The 19916-nt window shown below is 33.0% G+C and overlaps 1 protein-coding gene across 1 annotated transcript; it reads left to right on the top strand.

The window, feature by feature from the left end:
- The first annotated feature begins 13529 nt into the window (after positions 1-13529).
- LOC131613122 (sulfite exporter TauE/SafE family protein 4-like) lies at positions 13530-16968 on the top strand. The gene is made up of 12 exons (XM_058884826.1): positions 13530-13820; positions 13936-14095; positions 14191-14391; positions 14489-14550; positions 14647-14695; positions 14812-14867; positions 14974-15060; positions 15151-15201; positions 15353-15592; positions 15996-16089; positions 16173-16313; positions 16409-16968. Exons 1-12 carry the CDS (start codon positions 13638-13640, stop codon positions 16489-16491), a joined length of 1407 nt encoding a protein of 468 aa, XP_058740809.1. The 5' UTR covers positions 13530-13637; the 3' UTR covers positions 16492-16968.
- Positions 16969-19916: the final 2948 nt, after the last annotated feature.

Genomic DNA, 19916 nt, shown 5'->3' with positions numbered 1-19916 from the left:
ATATAACAGATAAGCTATTCATAAATTTAGTCATTTTAATTTAAAATATCAACTAATTTAATTAGTAAATATAAACAAGCTAAATTTTTAAATTTGAAAACCCCTTAAATTAATAATGCACATCTATCCATAATTTTAATTAAATTAAATATAAACCACAACCATAATTTAGCATAAATAAAGACTATGTTAGAAGTTTAGGATTTACAAATAAAATTCAGCTTAACAATAAAGTATAAAGAAGTTTAAAGTGTTAAGGAACCCGTTAAAAGACAAATTAGGAAGAGATCTGTTTTTATCGTACTGTCTTCCTCAATCTCAGTACAAACTTGTGGGTGGAAGGTTTGAATACCATTAGTTGTATTTTTATATAGTTGGCCAACTATGAATCTAAACTCTGACTATACAATGGACAAACAATCACATGTATATCAACTCTCTGAAAAAACACAGAAATATATTAAAACATATAGCGCAAAGACATTCAAAAACACCAAACAAATATGCTCTACACAAAGTGAAAAATATATTCCACAAATATATTTACACTCAATCTTATCAAACAACTTCTTCGTCATAAAGAGTCATATCAAAATGCATCTTCTTATTTGTTACCCATTTATGGTGAAATTCTACGGCGACTTTCCACAATTTTCTAGCTCGCCATTTGAAAGTATCAAAAATCTGCCAAACATAAAACAAATATTAGAATATTAAAATGAAAATCATAAATCTGCAAACCAATACTATGTATATAAATGAAATCCAAGAGACGAAATCACAACAAAAATAATATAACAGAATAACAAAACGTAACGAATTTGTGGATATAAAAATCCAACAAAGTGAATTTAAAATATGAAATCAAAGAACAACAACCATAAAAAAATGCTGAAAAAAAAAGGAGATCCATATCATGATTTGTGGAGTTGTAGTTGGATATATTTATAGGTTGGAATTCAGAAAGGTTTTCGTAGAACATGAAGGCAAAATTGAATGCAAACATTTGCATTGGTACCAAAATTGAAGGGTCCATGGATTATATACAAAATTTAAATTGTTGGGTTTACCAACGTATAAGTAGACCAATGAGATTATGAGAGTTAATGACATGAGATTTGAATGGGTAAAGGAGAAAATGAATAGTAGAATATTTTGCATTCCCAAAAATGAATAATGATACAAATAAATATAAGTAAATAAAATTAAAAAAAAAATAAAATGTAAAAATATAAAAAGGTAATATAAGTTACTATAAATAGAATTGGAATAAATTGTGAGAATGCATGAGAGAGTGACACTTGGCAAACTTGCCAAAGTACTCCTTTTGCTTTATTATATTAAATGATATTAAATGATTTTTGGTTTTTTAATTGAAGTGTTATTTTCTTTTCTTTTCTCTGTCTATTTATTCTTTTTGTTTATTTCAAATTCTTTTTGTTTCTTAGTTTGAATATGATGCAGTATGAAAAATACCCGAGCGCATATATTTTTAAATGACAATGAAGTTGTCATAGAAAAATTATATTTTTAAAAGGGAAAACGTTGATAAAATCCTTAAAAAACAAAAATATGCTAATCGCAACCAAATTTGAATTTTAGAGTCGGTTATCCGCGGGAAAGGTATTAGCACCCTAGTGAAGGGAAATTGCGATACAAGGCATAGCGGAAAACAAAATTTTTTCTTTAGTGATCTTTACGAATGAGCATGATCAGTGATAGAAACGATCACCTCTTATGGTGATTAAAACTTTTGATGCAGAATCGAAGGAGTGATCACAAGCATTGAATGAAAGCAACACCTCTACTCACTCCACACGAACAAAGTACCTTCAGTCTAAGTGTTAGCTGCTACGAATGAAGGCTTAGAGTGAGTGAGTGAGTGAGTGAGAGAGAGAGAGAGAGAGAGAGAGAGAGAGAGAATACGGCTAGGGTTTCACAGACCGAATTTTCATCTAGTAAGAATGCTTCTGCACAAGAGTTCTATTTATAGAACCACTTGTGTGGGTGATAAGTTAAAAGGCCCACTGAAGTGCATGTGCACCATACCTTATGGTGTAGCGTATATCACTTAAGCGCATGGTATCTTACCATATTCCGTATTCTACTTAAGTGCACCGTACCTTACGGTATTTTACAATTCACTTAAGTGCACCGTACCTTACGGTGTTCTTTATTTACTCCATCTCTCATCAATTTATCCTTATGTGTGTGACCATGTAGGATCTCGCGATGTTGTCAATTATATTAAATCACACATTTAACATAATAAACAGTGGGTGGTATCTAGCAACACATCACTGTTATCCAAGTCACAAAAATCTTATGTGATCTGACAAAAACATTTTTGTGATGATACTTGTGTGTACAATTACCCTTTTGCAGGTTGAAAGAGTAGTATACACCACTATCACCATGAAAATAACTTATGACACTTTGCATAACATTCTATATAGTACTCTCATGGCGGATCAATCCAGTATAAATATTACTCCTGATATTCATACATATGTTAAGACTTGATAACTCCTTATCCATGCTCCATGAGATGTGATCATCAGTCTATCTACATAATAGTCCAAATGCTTTAATATTATCTTACTTCACAATAAATCTCGACTATAGATACTTTAAGAGTAGTTTTCTTATGTTTAATGGAATCTCATGATTAAGTCACATTTAACATTTCATTAAACAGACTAGCTATTCTAGGGACTTTATTATTTTGGAAAGACAAACATAATAAAGAAATGCATTTTATTATTAATAAAAAATTAGATACAAGTATCAAAATTATTGGCCTCTAGGACTTACACCAACAATCTCCCACTAGCACTAGAGCCAATCAGGCATACCCCTAATACCCATAGATCTAGTATGACCACCGTGCTTCTGTTGCGTAAGAGGCTTTGTTAGTGGGTCAGCAACATTGTCAAGTGTAGGTACTTTGCATATATTCATATCTCCCCTCTCTATTATCTCTCGAATGGGATGATATCATCTAAGTATGTGTTTGGATCGTTGGTGAGGTCTAGGCTCCTTAGCTTGTGCGATAGCACCATTGTTATCACAATAGAGATCAATGAGATCTACAATGCTAGGGACCATGCCAAGTTCATTAAATGAACTTCTTGATCCAAACAGCTTCCTTTGTTGCATTATAGGACACAATGTACTCGACCTCGATTGTAGAATCAACAATTGTATATTACTTTGAATTTTTCCAACTCACAGCACCACCATTTAAGTAGAACACAACCATATTGCGATCTAAAGTCATCCTTATCTGTCTAGAAGCTAGCATCAGTGTATCCAATTACAACAAGCTCTTCCTGATCTCCATATACCAATAATGAGTCCTTAGTCCTTCTAAAGTACTTAAGGATATTTTGACAACTATCCAATGAGCATCACCGGGTACTTATTGCACTTACAGCATACGAGACATTTGATCGAGTACATAACATGGCATACTTGATAGATCCTATTGCAGATGCATATGGAATCTTATTCATGTGATTCCTTTCTTCCTTAGTTGAAGGAGATTGTGTTTTTGATAGACACAGGCCACGTTGCTTATGTATGAATCCTTTCTTGGAATCATGTCTATTAAAGCGTCTCGACACTTTGTCTATGTATGTACTTTAACTTAGGCCAAGAAGTTTTTGTGATCTTCTTTATAGATCCTGATTCCTAATATATAAGCTACTTCACCAAGGTCCTTCACAGAAAAGCATTTCCCTAGCCAAGTTTTCACTTGTTGCAAGGTAGGGACATCGTTTCCAATGAGTAATATGTCGTCTACATATAATACCAGGAAGATGATCATGCTTCCACTAACCTTCTTGTAGACACAAGGCTCATCTTTATTCTTGATGAATCCATATTGTTTTACTGTTTCATCAAAACAAAGATTCTAGCTTCTAGAAGCTTGCTTCAATCCATAGATTAATCAATGTAACTTGCATATCTTTTGGGCTTCTTCTGGTATGTCAAATCCTTCAGGTTGTGTTATATGCACATCCTCAAGAAGATCTCCATTAAGGAAAGCAGTCTTTACATCCATCTGCCATATTTCATAATCATGATATACAACAATAGTAAGTAAAATCCGAATAGATTTAAGCATTGCAACTAGTGAAAAAGTTTCATCATAGTCTACCCCGTGAATTTTCCTTTAGCCATTAGCAACCAGTCTTGCCTTATAGGTATGTACCTTATCATCTATGTTAGTCTTATTTATGAAGACCCACTTGAATCCTATGGATCCAAACCTGGTTTGTGTACATGGAATCCATTTAGATTTCATGGCTTCTAGCCACTTCTCAGACTCAGCCCCAGTAATGGCCTCTTGCTAGGTCATAGGCTCATCTTGATCCATGAGAAATACATCACCTTGATCAGTTATGAGATATCTATATCTCTCAAGTTGGTGAAGTATCCTGCTTGACCTACGTTGGTCTTGTTCTACTTGAGCAGGTTTCTCTTCCACAACTAATTATATTTTCAGCTCTAATTCCTCCATAGGTGTATCAATGCTTTGTGATTCTTGAATTTCTTCAAGCTCTACTTTCCTCCCACTGATTCCTTTTGAAATAAAGTCTTTTTCTAGGAAATCTCCAGTTTGAGCGACAAACACTTTGCCTTTAGAAGGATTGTAGAAGTAATACCCTCTTGTTTCTTTAGGATAAGCCACAAATAAGCATTTGTCATATTTGGTCTCAAGCTTATTTGAAAGTTGTCGTTTCACATAAACTACGCAACCCAAAATCTTCATGTGAGACATATGTGGTTTCTTACCACTCCATATCTCATATGGTGTCTTCTCAACCTTTTTGGATGAAACACGGTTAAGTGTGTAAGTTGTTGTCAACAAAGCATGTCCCTAAAAGGAGTTTGGAAGATAGGCGTGACTCATCATCATGGATCAGGCCATGTTTAACAAGGTTCAATTTCTTCTCTCAGGCATAAATATTCACCACCTTGATATGATCGAAGAGTTTTAATATTCTTACCTAGTTGGTTTTGTACTTCATTCTTTAATTCCTTGAACTTTTTAAAGGATTCATATTTGTGTTTCATTAAATACACATAACCATATCTACTCAAATCATCAATAAATGTGATGAAGTATTGAAAACCTCCTATGGCTGGTATGTTTAGTGGTCCACATACATCAGTATGTATGAGGATCAAAAATCATTATCCCTTTCACTTTTTCCTGTGAATGGAGATTTTGTCATCTTTCCAATTAAACAAGATTTGCATGTCTCATATGATTCATAATCAAAAGAGTCCAAGAGTCCATCTTTATGGAGTTTAGAAATGTGTTTCTCATTTATGTGGCCTAATCGACAATGGCAAAGATAACTTGGATTTAACTCATTAGGTTTCATCCTTTTAGTATTAATGTTATAAATAGGAATTTCAAGATCAAGGACATATAGTCCATTGTTCATTTGTGTAGTATCATAGAATACATCATTCAAATAAATGGAGCAATAATTGTTCTTTATTATGAATAAAAAACCAAATTTGTCCAAACAAGAAACAGAAATAATATTCCTGCTAATTGCAGATACATATTAACAGTTCTTTAACTGAAGTATTAAACTACTAGGTAAAGTTAATACATAAGTTCCTACAGCTAAAGCAACAACTTTTGTTCCATTGCGAACTTGTAGATCAACTTTCCCTTTTGCCAAATCTCTACTCCTTTTTAGCCCCTTCACATTGGTACAAATATGAGAATCACACCCACTATCTAATATCCACGATGGAGAAGTAGATAAATGTATTTCTATAACAAAAATACTTGAAGTTAAAGTATCTACTCCATTCTTCTTGTCTTCTAGGTACTTTGGGCAGTTTCTTTTCCAGTGTCTGGTCTTACCACAATGCAAGAAAGTGCCTTTCTTTGCTATGCATCCACTAGGAAGTTTTGTTATGTTTGTGCTCCTTTTCTTATGTATTAAACTATTTTATCATGATTTTTGCTTCTGTTTTGGTAACTTGAGTTAATGAATGACAACTTTGTTATTATATATTGTCTTCCTATTTATGTTTCAATTTTGCATCACTCCACGTACCTGGATATATGTGAGTGTGTGTTCTTAATTTTGCAAAACGCCTATGTGTCATATATTTATATTTGTGTTAAATGATACTTCTCATGGCTTGCTTTGTCTCTTTTTGATGTTGTCAAAGGGGGAGAACCATATGCAAGACGAAGTTGGGATGCACATATTCAGGGGGAGCCTTCATGAAAGACATGAAATGTATCGTCTCAAGTTTTGCCATCATCAAAAGGGGGAGTATGTGAGTTCACTTTCCCATTAGATGTTTTTCATGATGTCAAACCTAGGAAAAACTTTAGCATTTTTGTAAATTGGATGGTATCTATGAGTCGTTATGTGCACCTTTGAATTAAGTATCTTATAATGCACTTAAAAAAATATTTGGAAAAGGTACCATGCATCAAAAATCAGTTACATAACATTAAAAATTAGTTGTATGCTTTAAAAATCAATTTTTACTCAAAACACAAGTGTATGTGTCGACACATACGTTATATGAGTCGACACATGTGCTTCAAAAATAAAGTATGTAGCTTTTGTAATGCATGTGGCGACACATATGTGTTTCAGGTCGACAAATGTTCTTCAAAAATAAAGTTTGTATCTTCTGTAATGCATGTGTCAAAACATATGTGTTTCAGGTCGACACATGCTGCTAAAATTGCTCCTATGTATCGACACATATGTGTTTCAGGTCGACACATGTGTTGTAGTTTTAAAGTCATTAGCTTCTGTAATGAATGTATCTACACATGACCTTAAACAGGTCGACACATGCATTAATATGTGTCGACACATGACTTATATGTGTCGAAACATGTTAAAATTTTTCTGAAAAATTGCATATTTTTTCAAACTTCTAGGTTTTCCTTTTTTCCTCCAACTTGTACATTTATAAATACTTCATACATGCCTCATTTTTAACTTGATAAAACTATAAACACATACAAAGATTATTCTTCATCTTCAACCTTCCATCTATGCATACATATAAGAAAACTACACATAATCATTTTTTACTTTGGTGCCATCTAGACTAGGTTGATAACGTCCAATTTAAGTGGTGTAACCGGTGTATTGGGTTGAGGCTTTGGGGGTTCCATCGAAACAATTGTGAGGGTTTTTCCTCCAAGATCAAGGTGTTTATTTGGGGGTTTCGATAAGAGTTGTGCAATTTGGATTCCATCAAGTGAAAGCTTTGAAGAACTGGAGGTTTTTGCAAAGGAGTAGCGTAAGACGGTGAATCAATTAGTAATCTGGGGTGACAACAATTCGCAATTTGGATTCGACCAAGTGAAATCTTTTAAGAACAATCGTTTCTTGCAAAGGAGTAGCACGAGACGGTGGATCAATTGGTATTGTTGGGTGACTTGATCAAACTCAGATCAAGGGAAGAGAAATGCAAGAATCAACATCACACATAGGGTTTTTAGGGTTGTATTGCAACATTTATATTGTAAACTACTTTTTGTAAAGTAAGATTGATCTCTCAATTCCGACTGGAATTGGGGCAGACGTAGCTAAAGCAAGGACAATTGGTTAACTGCCTAAACAAATCCTTGTGTCCTCTCTCTCATTTACTTTTCATAATCAAATTGTTAAATACAATGATTGAGTAATCGATTTGTAAAGATTTTTCCTTGATTGTTAGAAGCTAAATTGGTTTGTTGATTTCCTGACAATCAGATTTATTGTAATAGGTTTTTGATATAAACAAACTTGAAAGGAAAATTTTAAAAATAGATCACACACCAAGTGTTCGATGATCTATAACTTTACATTTTTCTTATTATTTTCATTGGAAAGAGGTTACCTTAGTAATCCTATTGAAACCATTAATAGAGAATTATGTGTATCAATTGCTTATCATTGTTATTCTTTCATCATGATTATGCACATATCCAAGTTTCCAATAATCGGTTTGGTTTAGGCGACTTATTTGATCTAGGCTAAATCTTTCACTTGCCATAGTTTTTACGCTTTTCAATAACAGTTTTAAAAAGGAAATTTTAACTCGGTGATCTATTCACCCACCTCTAGATAAGTTGTTGTCGTCTAACACATTTAAACTGTCTTGATTATAAAGAACGTGCCAATCTAATCGACTTACATAATCGATTAGATCCAGTCAATTTTTTTTACTATTTGAATGCTCTCATCTCTTTTTATGCAACTTATATATATATATATATATATATATATATATATATATATATATATATATATATATATATATATATATATATATATATATATATATATATATATATATATATATATATATATATATATATATATATTGGTTTGTTGATTTCCTGACAATCAGATTTATTGTAATAGGTTTTTGATATTAACAAACTTGAAAGGAAAATTTTAAAAATCGATCACACACCAAGTGTTCGATGATCTATAACTTTACATTTTTCTTATTATTTTCATTGGAAAGAGGTTACCTTAGTAATCCTATTGAAACCATTAATAGAGAATTATGTGTATCAATTGCTTATCATTGTTATTCTTTCATCATGATTGTGCACATATCCGAGTTTCCAATAATCGGTTTGGTTTAGGCGACTTATTTAATCTAGGCTAAATCTTTCGCTTGCCATAGTTTTTACGCTTTTCAATAACAGTTTTAAAAAGGAAATTTTAACTCAGTGATCTATTCACCCACCTCTAGATAAGTTGTTGTCGTCTAATACATTTAAACTGCCTTGATTATAAAGAACGTGCCAATCTAATCGACTTACATAATCGATTAGATCCAGTCAATTTTGTTTTACTATTTGAATGCTCTCATCTCTTTTTATGCAACTTATATATATATATATATATATATATATATATATATATATATATATATATATATACTTCCTAAGGTTCATTATTTTTAAAATGTTTTACAAAAAAAAAATTAATGTGTGTATGCTTATAACCATCTACTTCTATAAAGAAAAACTTTTGCATTTACAAAAGTTTCACTCACTTACTAAATTGGGATAACTTCCCTAAGTCTGTGTCTGATGTATTCATTATGTTGACACTTTGCTTGAGATTTTTTGAAGCTTTTGATATAATCAATTTGTTTGCTTTTGTTTGAACAACCTTTGTTAATGCCTAAAGCTTTATCAATCATTTATCAAAGTCATGGCTTGCATCTTTGACCACTTAAGTGCATTGGTTAACTTTCACAATTGTTTCATATTTATTATGCTGAATATCTTATTTTGTTCATCACAGTTTTCATAATGTTGATGTTTATCTTTCCGATCTTTTACAGTTCTTCACAGTTCTCATCATCAAAACAAAAATCTTTTACCTAGAAAACAAGGTTCCACAGTAATGCCCCAACTAACAGAGCCAAGTTTGATTCCTTGAATGGAGGAAAGTGAGTTAATCATCTACAATTTATCCAAGTTATCTGCAAAGTACAGGCACATGTAGGACTCCACCCTCCCCAAAGATCTCATTCCTCTCCATGCGACCGGATGCGCTTATAATGGAAGGGTATCGATTTTTTTTCTTCCTTCGCAAGGAAGACGACAGTTCTCTAGGACCAAATCCTTCTACGTAGCCAAGACTCGGTGCAGAGACTCTAAATTCCCCATCACCATAACCTCTTTGGTGGAGAGGGAATCTAGTTCAATGTGATTGGAATGGGCTGCAGAACAAAAATTAGGCCAATACCAATACTTCTAAAATTAGATCTTGCAAAAGAGAGAGGACTCGGTCGGGTCATAGAAAAAAAGAAAGGTAAGCCTCTAGAGTAAATGGGGGTTTCACCAGTATGAAACGCCCCAGGAAATCTCCCTAATCGTTAGTGAAAGGGTAGAACCAAGCATAATTTGGGTGAAGTTTGATAAGCCACTAGTTATGGATAATATTCTATGAGATGTGCACGATGTAGAATAGGTTGAAGAACAGTCGGATATAAGGTTTGCAAGACCTGTGCTCATTCTAAAATTGGAGCACCTTCATGAAGGTCCAAGAGCCCGGACGAATCTAAGTGGGGGCAACTTTCAAGTGCTTCAAGATGGCCATCTCAAATTCAGACAAAGGCAGTCACAAACTTACCCTAGTGAAGAGACACTCATAAAAGGGAATTGAACAACCATAAAAGGGGTTGCATATCCTTTTTTTAGTCCACAAGAAGGAGTGAAAAATCTGACAGATTTTCGACCATGATGTCACCCGCATCTACGACCACCTCAGTACTTAAAATAGAGAGGGTCCCTACTATATCCACATCCATCCAATTAAACTTAATCACATTGGAAGACTCCACCAATTTGAACCTTTTTTAGGGATGACTCATCAACTTTAAAATGCTTGGCATGCCTAAGCCAAGAAATTATGTTTGGTCTACCCCTGTGCCTCATAAGGGCCTTGATTTCAGCATTGTTGGGATCTCAATCGTAGGTTCTTCGATTAACTTGGATGAAATCATCATCACATTCTCTCCTCAGGTTAGGGGCCTACATTTCTGAAGCGGACAAAATGGGAGAAAGCATGAAAATAGCTGTATGACCCTCCTCGGCATTATCATCTGACAATAGGGCATCAAAAGAAGAATCCCTAGAGGAATATCTCTCATCCTTGGAGACCCCATATAGCCTTTCCAAATAAGAATCATCGATTAAGGATACAACTTCATGGCCTATGCGATCATAGACAATGGGAGAATGAAGGTTCCATGAAACATGAGAAATGGGGGGATAGAATTGGGTTTCTAAAATTAAATCTTTTCGAAAACCCAAAGATCAAACAATACACATGCACAAGGTAAACAACAATAATAACAAGCACAAGTATTTTTATCTTGATTCACCATTAACAAGGTTAGTCCAGTTCACCCACCAGGGTGATTTTTCCTTTTCAATAAGGACTTAATCCATTAATCAATTCCATGATTACAACCACAAAGACTACCCATCTAAGTCTTCTCAAAGATCCTGACTAAATACTTAGTCCCCCAGGGAAATACAACTCAAAGACAAATTGTCAATGACATCTCAAGTATTATGATTAACCTTAGTTACTCAAGGAAATCCTCAATAGCACCTGTTATTGACATCTCAAGGATACACACTAAAACTTAGTCCCTCAAGAAAATTAACCAACTCCTTAAATACAAAGTTTGTGAGTATACATAATTGCTTATACATAAATCATATTACACAAATTCAAGCTTAAAAGACAACACTTAAAATGATTTAGAACATGAAGCTATAAGTGTTTATGTCTTGTTGTTCCTGGAGATCTTCTTAACACTTGCTTTTTTCTTCTTTGTGAATCTTATTTTTCCTTCCATTTGTAATGTATTAGTTTGATTCTTTTGGTCCAAAAAGATCTTCAATGTTACTCTCCTTTGATCTTTTAACAGCTCTTTCATTCTCTTAGGAAGTTTTACGCATGTTTCTCTTCTTCTGTATATGCCTTCTTCTTCTTCTTCAAGACTTCTTTCTTCTTCTTTTAGCAGCTTCTTATTTTTATTGTATCTCAATCTAAGGTGTGTATGTATGTCTATATTATTGCACACACAATCTCTCTTACTTTCAATCTTCCAGTTTCTTTTTAAATAGATAAGAAAAATATATATTCGTTGAAGAAAGAGAGATTGAGTATCCACACAGTAGATAGTTGTTGGAGATGTTAGCTAGAGTAAGAGTAAAGTGTTGGTAGCAGCACTATGATGAAACGTATGAACAGTAACAATATAGTGTACATTCCTTTATCCTGATTTGTAGTGTAGCGGGTAGGATGTTATAATGTAGTCACGTGATGATGTACTTTGATATTATTTCCACACTTCTTCCCATTATAACTAACATCATGGATCAGAGGCTTATGATAAAGTTTGGTGAAGCTTGATCAGAGGTCAGATGAATTCCCTTCTTCACACTTAACTTCTTTGAGTTAGAGGCTTATGATATGATATGATGAACCTTGATCAGAGTAAGTTCATCAGAACTTAAGATATTAGAGTCATAAAGAGTTAGAATCTTTCACAGTCTTCTGGATAGATTCTTATAGATGCATTGACTTGATAACCCGGTTTTTGAATTTGATTTATGGTTTCTTTAAGATCTTCTTTCAGACTTTATTCCTTTGAATTAGGGGCTTCTGATAAATATTGATGAAGCTTGTTTAGAGTGCAAAGTCATTTTTTTTACATCAGATTACCGCTTGCTTCAGATGATGCTAATCATCAGACAATGTCAGTCTTCAAATTCTGCTGGTCTCCAGATTTAACATGTGCATAGCTTCGGCTTCTGGTGCATTGTAACTTGACTTTTTCAGAGTCGGAGTTGCTTTCTTTTAGATCTGCACATTGAACAACCATTAGAGGACAAAATTGTTTTTCATACAAATGTACTTGTTATCATCAAAACATCAAGGATTAGTAGACGTAAACAAACTCGAGTGAATTATAAGTTGTACCACGCGTTAGAAAGAAGAAGTGAAATGTTTCAATGATGGGAAGACATTTATTGCACTTGTTCCCCACTACTTTTTTAGCTGACTCCAAGTGTTTCCACTTCTTATTTGAAGTGAACAACATCCTCTGAGGCCGCTCACAACCAATAAATGCTTCCCCGACTCAGTCACGCCCGGTATGCCTTGGTCCAAATCAATGTTAATTCACTACAAATGACCCAAAGTATAAAAGTCATCTCACACGAAAGGCAAGGTACAATTTCTAGTTTCCACTTTTCTCTTTACTCATCTTGAATTTTGAATTGTGATAACCTTGCATATCTACCTCGCGCCACTGTATCGATGATCAACATCGATTTAGAATTTCTTACCACCAGCATACACCTAATTTTGATTTCACAACTATATAGTGTTTATGTGTTAAAATAATGTGATTTAATAAAGAGAAATCTTATGCGTACACTTAATATTACACATACACCGTATAATAATACGGTTTGGGTTTTGTTAAATCTTTAATAATTATTTTTTCTCTATTCTAATACAAACAATCATTTGGGCCAAGCTGTATTTTGATAGGGTGTAAACATATTGTGTTCAAGTTTAGTGTACATATATATAGCAACCCTCTTTAATAAATGTGAATTTCGGTTAAATGGCTATTGAGTTACATGATGTGTGAATATGTGACATATAAAAATGTGTTAAGTGATAATATTCTGTCGATAGATTTTTAAGATAAGAGCTAATTTTAATCGGCGAGAATTAGAATATATGACTTAAATATAATAAGTTATCATGCATAGTATATAAAAATGTGATGAGATCAAATGATGTGAAAGAACACAATTATTGTATTTAGCTTAATAATTCCTAATTATTACACCCCAATTGAGTATAATTTGGATTGGATTGATTAATTCAATATATAACTACATACAAAAATATTTTTTAACATTAAAAAATATTATATTTTGCTACATGATATAGTGGCTCCCTGTCTGCCTGTCATATACATGTTATTTTTATGAGTATAGTATTTCATAAGACAGACGACACATGCCATAACGTTACTCACTCTAAGTCTTTTGTTATTGTTCCAGAAACTCTCAATTGACCACCATGTCCTTTTCCACAAAAACATTCATCATCTACCTCGTATCCGCTTTCTCCGTCGCAATCCTCTCCGCTCTTTACCTCACCCAAACAACCAACCACCACGAAAAACCGTCTCTATCTCTTCCTCTCAATCCCCTTCAACTCCACACCCTTAACGGATCCAAAACCACCGTTCAAACATGGCCCGTATGTTAATATAATAATATCACTCACTCACAAAACTTCTCAGGTAGTTATTCTAAGTCGTTGGTCGGTTATAAACATTAACGCTATGTTTTTTCTTTTTGTGTTTGTTTTTCAGGAACTGAAAGCTAGTTGGAGACTTGCTTTGGCGACAGTTATTGGTTTTCTAGGATCTGCGTTTGGAACTGTTGGTGGTGTTGGTGGTGGTGGCATTTTTGTTCCTATGCTTACTCTTATTATCGGTTTCGATACAAAGTCTGCTGCAGCTCTTTCGAAATGTAAGAATTCAAACCATATCATTGTCCGTTTGTAATGATTTGTTTTGTTTCTGAAGTTGGTGAAGTTGTTTATGTAAGTTTTTGTTGTGTTTAAGGTATGATAATGGGAGCATCGACGTCGTCGGTGTTTTATAACCTACGAGTTCGTCATCCGACGAAAGATGTTCCGATATTGGATTATGATTTAGCTCTTCTTTTTCAACCTATGCTTATGCTTGGTATCACTGTTGGTGTTGCTCTTAGTGTTGTTTTTCCTTACTGGCTCATCACTGTCCTTATCATTATTCTCTTCATAGGTTGGTTTTTTCTTACTTACTTTTTCTTGCTTTCATTTAATCACTTTTTAGTTTAAGTTCAAAAAATTGAAATATTGACTGTTTTTTTTTCTGATAGGAACTTCTTCAAGGTCTTTCTTTAAGGGAACTGAGATGTGGAAAGAAGAAACTCTTCTCAAAGTAAAAGTTTTTTTCTATTTTGTGGAAAGAATATGTATACCGAAAATGTTGATTATGTATACTCAATGGTTTTTTCTTCGATTTTGTTAATTGCAGAAAGAAATGGCTCAAGCGCAAACAACTTTTGTTAATTCTCGTGGTGAACGTAAGAAAATTTTACTTATTTCAAATCTATGTATTAGTATTTTTCAAATGAATCAAAAAGTGAAAAAAAGTAGAATCTGGTTCGATATTTGGTAACCTTTTTCATGGATTATGCAGTTCTAATTGACACGGAATATGATCCATTGGTACCTAGAGAAGAGAAGACACCAATGGTATTAAAACTTAGTTTATACAAACTTATAAAACTTTCATCCACTTGTTGATTGTTTGGTAGGTAGGAAATTGACTTTGTTTTCTTTATATGTTTCCTAAAAACAGCAAATCTTTTGTTCTAACCTTAAGTGGAAAAGGATTTTAGTTTTGATGGTTGTTTGGGTTTCTTTCCTACTACTTCAAATCATTAAGGTAAAATTCATCTACTATTTCATGTTACAAATATCACAAGTCTGTTATTTTCGAGTTGTTTTTAAAAATCTATTCGGTTTTCGTTTGCAGAATAACGCTAAGGTCTGCAGTGTATGGTATTGGACCCTTTTCTCCTTACAGGTATGATAATAACACCAATTCCATTAGTACATTTGGTCACTAAACTTATCAAGGAATCGCTGTTAGGTTGCGGTTACGGAAGCACTGGAAACCATGATGTCGCGAGCAAAGTTGTCCCGAGCTTATCATGATGAGTTTTTCTTTGTTTCAGTTTCCTATTGCGCTAGTGGTGTTTGGCTATGAAGCAGTGAAATTGTACAAGGATTACAAGAAGAGGATGAGTACAGGAAACCTGGAATGTATATGTGAAGCTTCAATTGAATGGACTGTGTTGCATATTGTGTTCTGTGCACTATGTGGAATCTTAGGTGGGACCGTTGGTGGATTACTTGGTTCTGGTGGTGGATTCATTTTGGGTCCTCTTCTTATTGAAATTGGAGTTATCCCTCAGGTAGGGTACATGTACATACTCTTACACATGCAAATTTGGATCATATGCTCATAGTGAACCACATCGTAGTCGTTAGATTAAGACCAGACAGTCTATATTTTGAGGTCGATATTGTTTTAAAATAATAAATTTTAAATTGAAATTTGTATTGGTTAATCTTGATTCAACGACTTCGATGTGACCAACTGCGTGCCTAAATGAGATTGTGTCTGTATACAACTCAAATCATTGACATGCGGAACCTCTATAGCACTGATACCTTTGAAAAAAGACGTGTCAGACACTGATATTACACTTGTGATTACGTTCCCAGTGTCTGCGTCAATGTTTCATAGTGCAAGTCACAGTTTGATTTTAAGCTAAAATTTTAAGCAAAATAACATTTTAAAGATGGAAATTGCAGGTTGCTAGTGCAACAGCAACATTTGTGATGATGTTTTCATCATCCTTGTCTGTGGTTGAATTCTACCTACTCAAGAGATTCCCTATTCCCTATGGTATCTTACATCAACTCTTGTTCAAACTTAAATGTCTTTCTAATTTCCCTTGCCTTTAAGTAATTCTTACTATTTTCCTGCAGCATTATACCTCTTCACAGTGTCTGTTCTAGCTGGATTTGTGGGACAATTATTTGTAAGAAAATTGCTTAGAATTCTTGGAAGAGCTTCAATCATTGTGTTCATTCTTTCAGGGGTCATATTTGCAAGTGCTCTCACCATGGGTAAACCAAATCAATTTCAATTGCAGTATAAAAAATCTCTGAAAAAAGGTGTGTCTGAAACCAACACTGACACTTATGATTACGTTTTCTTTCAGGTGTAATTGGCATCGAGAAGAGCATTCATATGATCCAGAACCATGAATTTATGGGATTTCTAGGCTTTTGTAGCAGTCAATAGTTGCACATTATGGTGTCAATGTGAAAAAGTTTGTACAAATATATCAATTTGAAAGTAGGACAAAGTTAGCATTGATGAAGGTTGGTCAATATTTAGTTGACCAACAAGAATAAATAAAGCTAGTTTGTCCTAGAGTTTTTGAGTTAGTGTTGTTAACTACTGGTTAACACTAGTCTCATAATAGTGTGCAGCATTTGTATGATAAAAAGCATGTTGTGATGTGTAGTGATTCAATGAGTTTGTGATGGGACAAAAAGCATGTGTACTCATTCAATGTTTGTGTTGTTTGTATGTGGCCAATTCCTTGTTGGCTATATTTGAAGGTCATTTTCTTGTGTATTGAATAAACAAGGCGTGATTGCCTTCCCTTCTAAGAACTTGTGGTTGAATGTTAGCTAGTCGCTAACAGTCTTCTCATCTCATGTACTGTTTGTTTGTTGGTTACAAAATTGCAAATGATAATGTACATTGGGCCTACTATTGGATATTCAAAAGTTTGGAAGATATATTTTCCATCAAAGTTACTCTCTTGAGTTCAATGGTTTATTTATTATTGATTTCTAAATAATAGAATCGGTCTTATTAAAATAATCGAGATTAAATATATGATGCAAAAACTAGAAGAAAAACAAAGAAGAAGATAGTCTAACTCTAAGCATTTGAAAATGAGCCAAGTACCTTTTGAGAGCCTTAGGTGCCCTAGTTTGATAATAGGGGTACTCTACTAGGAGTTTGGAATCTTCTCCATATTCTTAAAGAAATAGAGGTGTTCATTTTTATAATGTAAAACAAAATAAATGAGATAAATGCACTTATTTTTATAATTAGTCACATTAATTAGATGTTGATATTTGTAAATATATTTAGAATAAGGTATTTTATAGTATATTTCTTAATTAATTAGATGTTGATATTTGTAAATATATTTAGAATAAAGTATTTTATAGTATATTTCTTAAGTATTCATATTATGTTCATTTTTTAAATTAATACGATTAGATGTATAATTTATTATATAATAGAATTTTTTGTTGTACAATTCATTTACACGATTTCTCTAAATATTTCTCATTTTCTCGTATTTCGATATGATATTTAGAGTCTATAGAAAGAAAACATTTTATTGTGCTTATCTGATAGATAAATTGTTTTTCAATGAATTTTTTTTTGGTAAACCATATTAGTTTGCCTCTCATTCATTGTGTGATTCATTTTGGCACTCTATTTTGCATTTTTTTTATCACAACCTCTGCCATTGTTGTTGATTCTGACGACTTTTCGGCGACTCACTTACACGTCATTTGAATCACCCTCCAATCCGACCTGCCTCAGTTGTGCAGTGTTATCAAGTTCATCCTTCACCCTGATATTAAACTGATATTTTGTCATCATATCACACGTGTGAATTGATTTGAAAGCAGATAAAATAATTCTACACTAATGACATTTAACGTCTTTATGGGGGGTTTGTCACAGATTAATGAATATTATCACTCCAAAAAAGATAGAGGGTTCTATGTCAACATATCTTAACCAAATTTATTATGCAATTCATGAAGTTAATGAGCTCATACCTCTTATCGGAAGCACTATAGTTGAATAAGAAAAGACATATGTATACACATAACATCTTCTTGATGCTCGTTGCTCTATATAGCTTGCCTCAAGAATAATCTGCCTTTCTTGATCAGACTTTGGGTCCTACAATTGTTCCAAACATGTTCAATGCCTTTGTTATCTTTTTCTAAGTACTTGCAAAGCATTCACTTGAGCCTCATTCTACCCCGCACCTCTTATTTTCCCTGCACCATGTGACATTGATGCCCTTGCATCACTTGTAAACAATGAGAATCACATTCGAGGAGGGTCATCCAACATTAAACCCTGTCCCAAGTGTGAGCGTTATATTCGAGTTAGGCATACTATTGGTCGTTTTTAGAAATTGCATGGCAGACCTCAACGACAAGCTATGACGACTTTCTCAGGTGGTGTCAAAATAATCACAACTTTGATTCTAATACTTCTGTTGCACACACATTAGTATTTCATTTGTTTGCCTCTCTCAATCATTTTCTCTTGCCCATTGGGTTCTTGATTTTGGTGTGAATGATCATGTTACTAGTATAATAAAGGTTTTTTTCTCTTACTTTTGTACCTCTCATTTTTTACCTACTATAACTTTTGTCAAAGATCTCAAGGGATTGATATTGTTCAGTTTTCATCTTCTCTCTTTGTACCTAGTTGTCCATTTAATTTACTTTCAGTAAATCGTTAAAATGGTTCTCTTGATTGTATTTTCTTTTAATAATGATAATATTACCTTGCAAGATTGGAGTTTGGGATTGATAATTAGAGTTGGATGTGAGTCTCAAGGCCTTTACTAACTCTTTGTGTCATTTAAGACATACTCATCTATAGTTGGATACTCTGATGTTAATTTGCAAACTCACCCATTTATAAATGATCTACTTGTGAATATTATGTACTTGTTGGAGAAAACCTGATATCGTGGACATATAAGAAATAAAATGTTGTTGCAAGATCAAGCGCCAAGACATAATATAGGGTAATGACATTGGACATTGGTAACATATGGGGTAACTTCGTTGAAATAGTTACTCAAGGAACTTTTTTTAATTTGAAGAAGCAAGAACAATGATATTTTTTTCTGATAATAAAGATGGATTGCATATTTCTTTGAATCCAATTTTTCATGAGAGCATCAAACATATTAAGATAAACTATCATTTTGTCAAAGAGAAGATCGAATTAGAAGACCTCATCACAAACTTTGTCAACTCTAATGATCAATTGACGAATATTTTTACAAAATTCCAACAAATTTCTAGAACTAATTATATATGTGATGAGTTTGAAACATTTGCCTTATATGCTCCATCTTTAAGAAGACTGTTGAAATTTGTAAATATATTTAGAACAGAATATTCTATAGTATTAACTTTATTCTTAAATACAAGACATCCTATAGTAAATAATGAGAATTAAGAAAGTTGGTTGTAGTCTTAAGTTGGCTTAATATCCTTTTTGCACTCGTATATATCTTAACTCAATATTTTTTTTCTTTAACTTAAAATATAAAAAAAAAACTCTATTGATCCATTAACTCTTTAAAATGTATTATGTTAGTCTTTTTTGTTTAATTAACGATTAAAAAATTCAAAAGATAATCGTTAAATTCGTCACTGATTAAACTAAAAAGACTAACATGATCCGTTTTGTCTAATTAAAAGACAAATATAATTTTTTTAAGTTAAAGAATTATGATAAACTACGAAACCAAAAAATATTAAACTTATTAAATTTCTTATAAAATAGAATGATTCTCTCCTTTCCAAATTATAATTTATTTTACAAAAAAAAATTCAAATTATAAAATTTTCTACGATTTCAATACAATATACACT

The sequence above is a fragment of the Vicia villosa genome, linkage group LG6 (assembly GCF_029867415.1).
Source record: "Vicia villosa cultivar HV-30 ecotype Madison, WI linkage group LG6, Vvil1.0, whole genome shotgun sequence".
In the NCBI taxonomy this organism is placed as follows: Eukaryota; Viridiplantae; Streptophyta; class Magnoliopsida; order Fabales; family Fabaceae; genus Vicia; species Vicia villosa.
The sequence above is the reverse complement of the archived record's forward strand: the minus strand, read 5'-3'. Positions and strand labels throughout refer to the sequence as shown.

What these genes read in the sequence shown, in the direction of transcription:
- LOC131613122 (XM_058884826.1), top strand. Translation starts at nt 13,638, where the DNA reads ATGTCCTTTTCCACAAAAACATTCATCATCTACCTCGTATCCGCTTTC. An exon ending in GAGAAGAGAAGACACCAATG is followed by an intron (nt 14,868 to 14,973) that starts GTATTAAAACTT and finishes TCCTAAAAACAG; the next exon opens with CAAATCTTTTGTTCTAACCT. An exon ending in TGCAAGTGCTCTCACCATGG is followed by an intron (nt 16,314 to 16,408) that starts GTAAACCAAATC and finishes GTTTTCTTTCAG; the next exon opens with GTGTAATTGGCATCGAGAAG.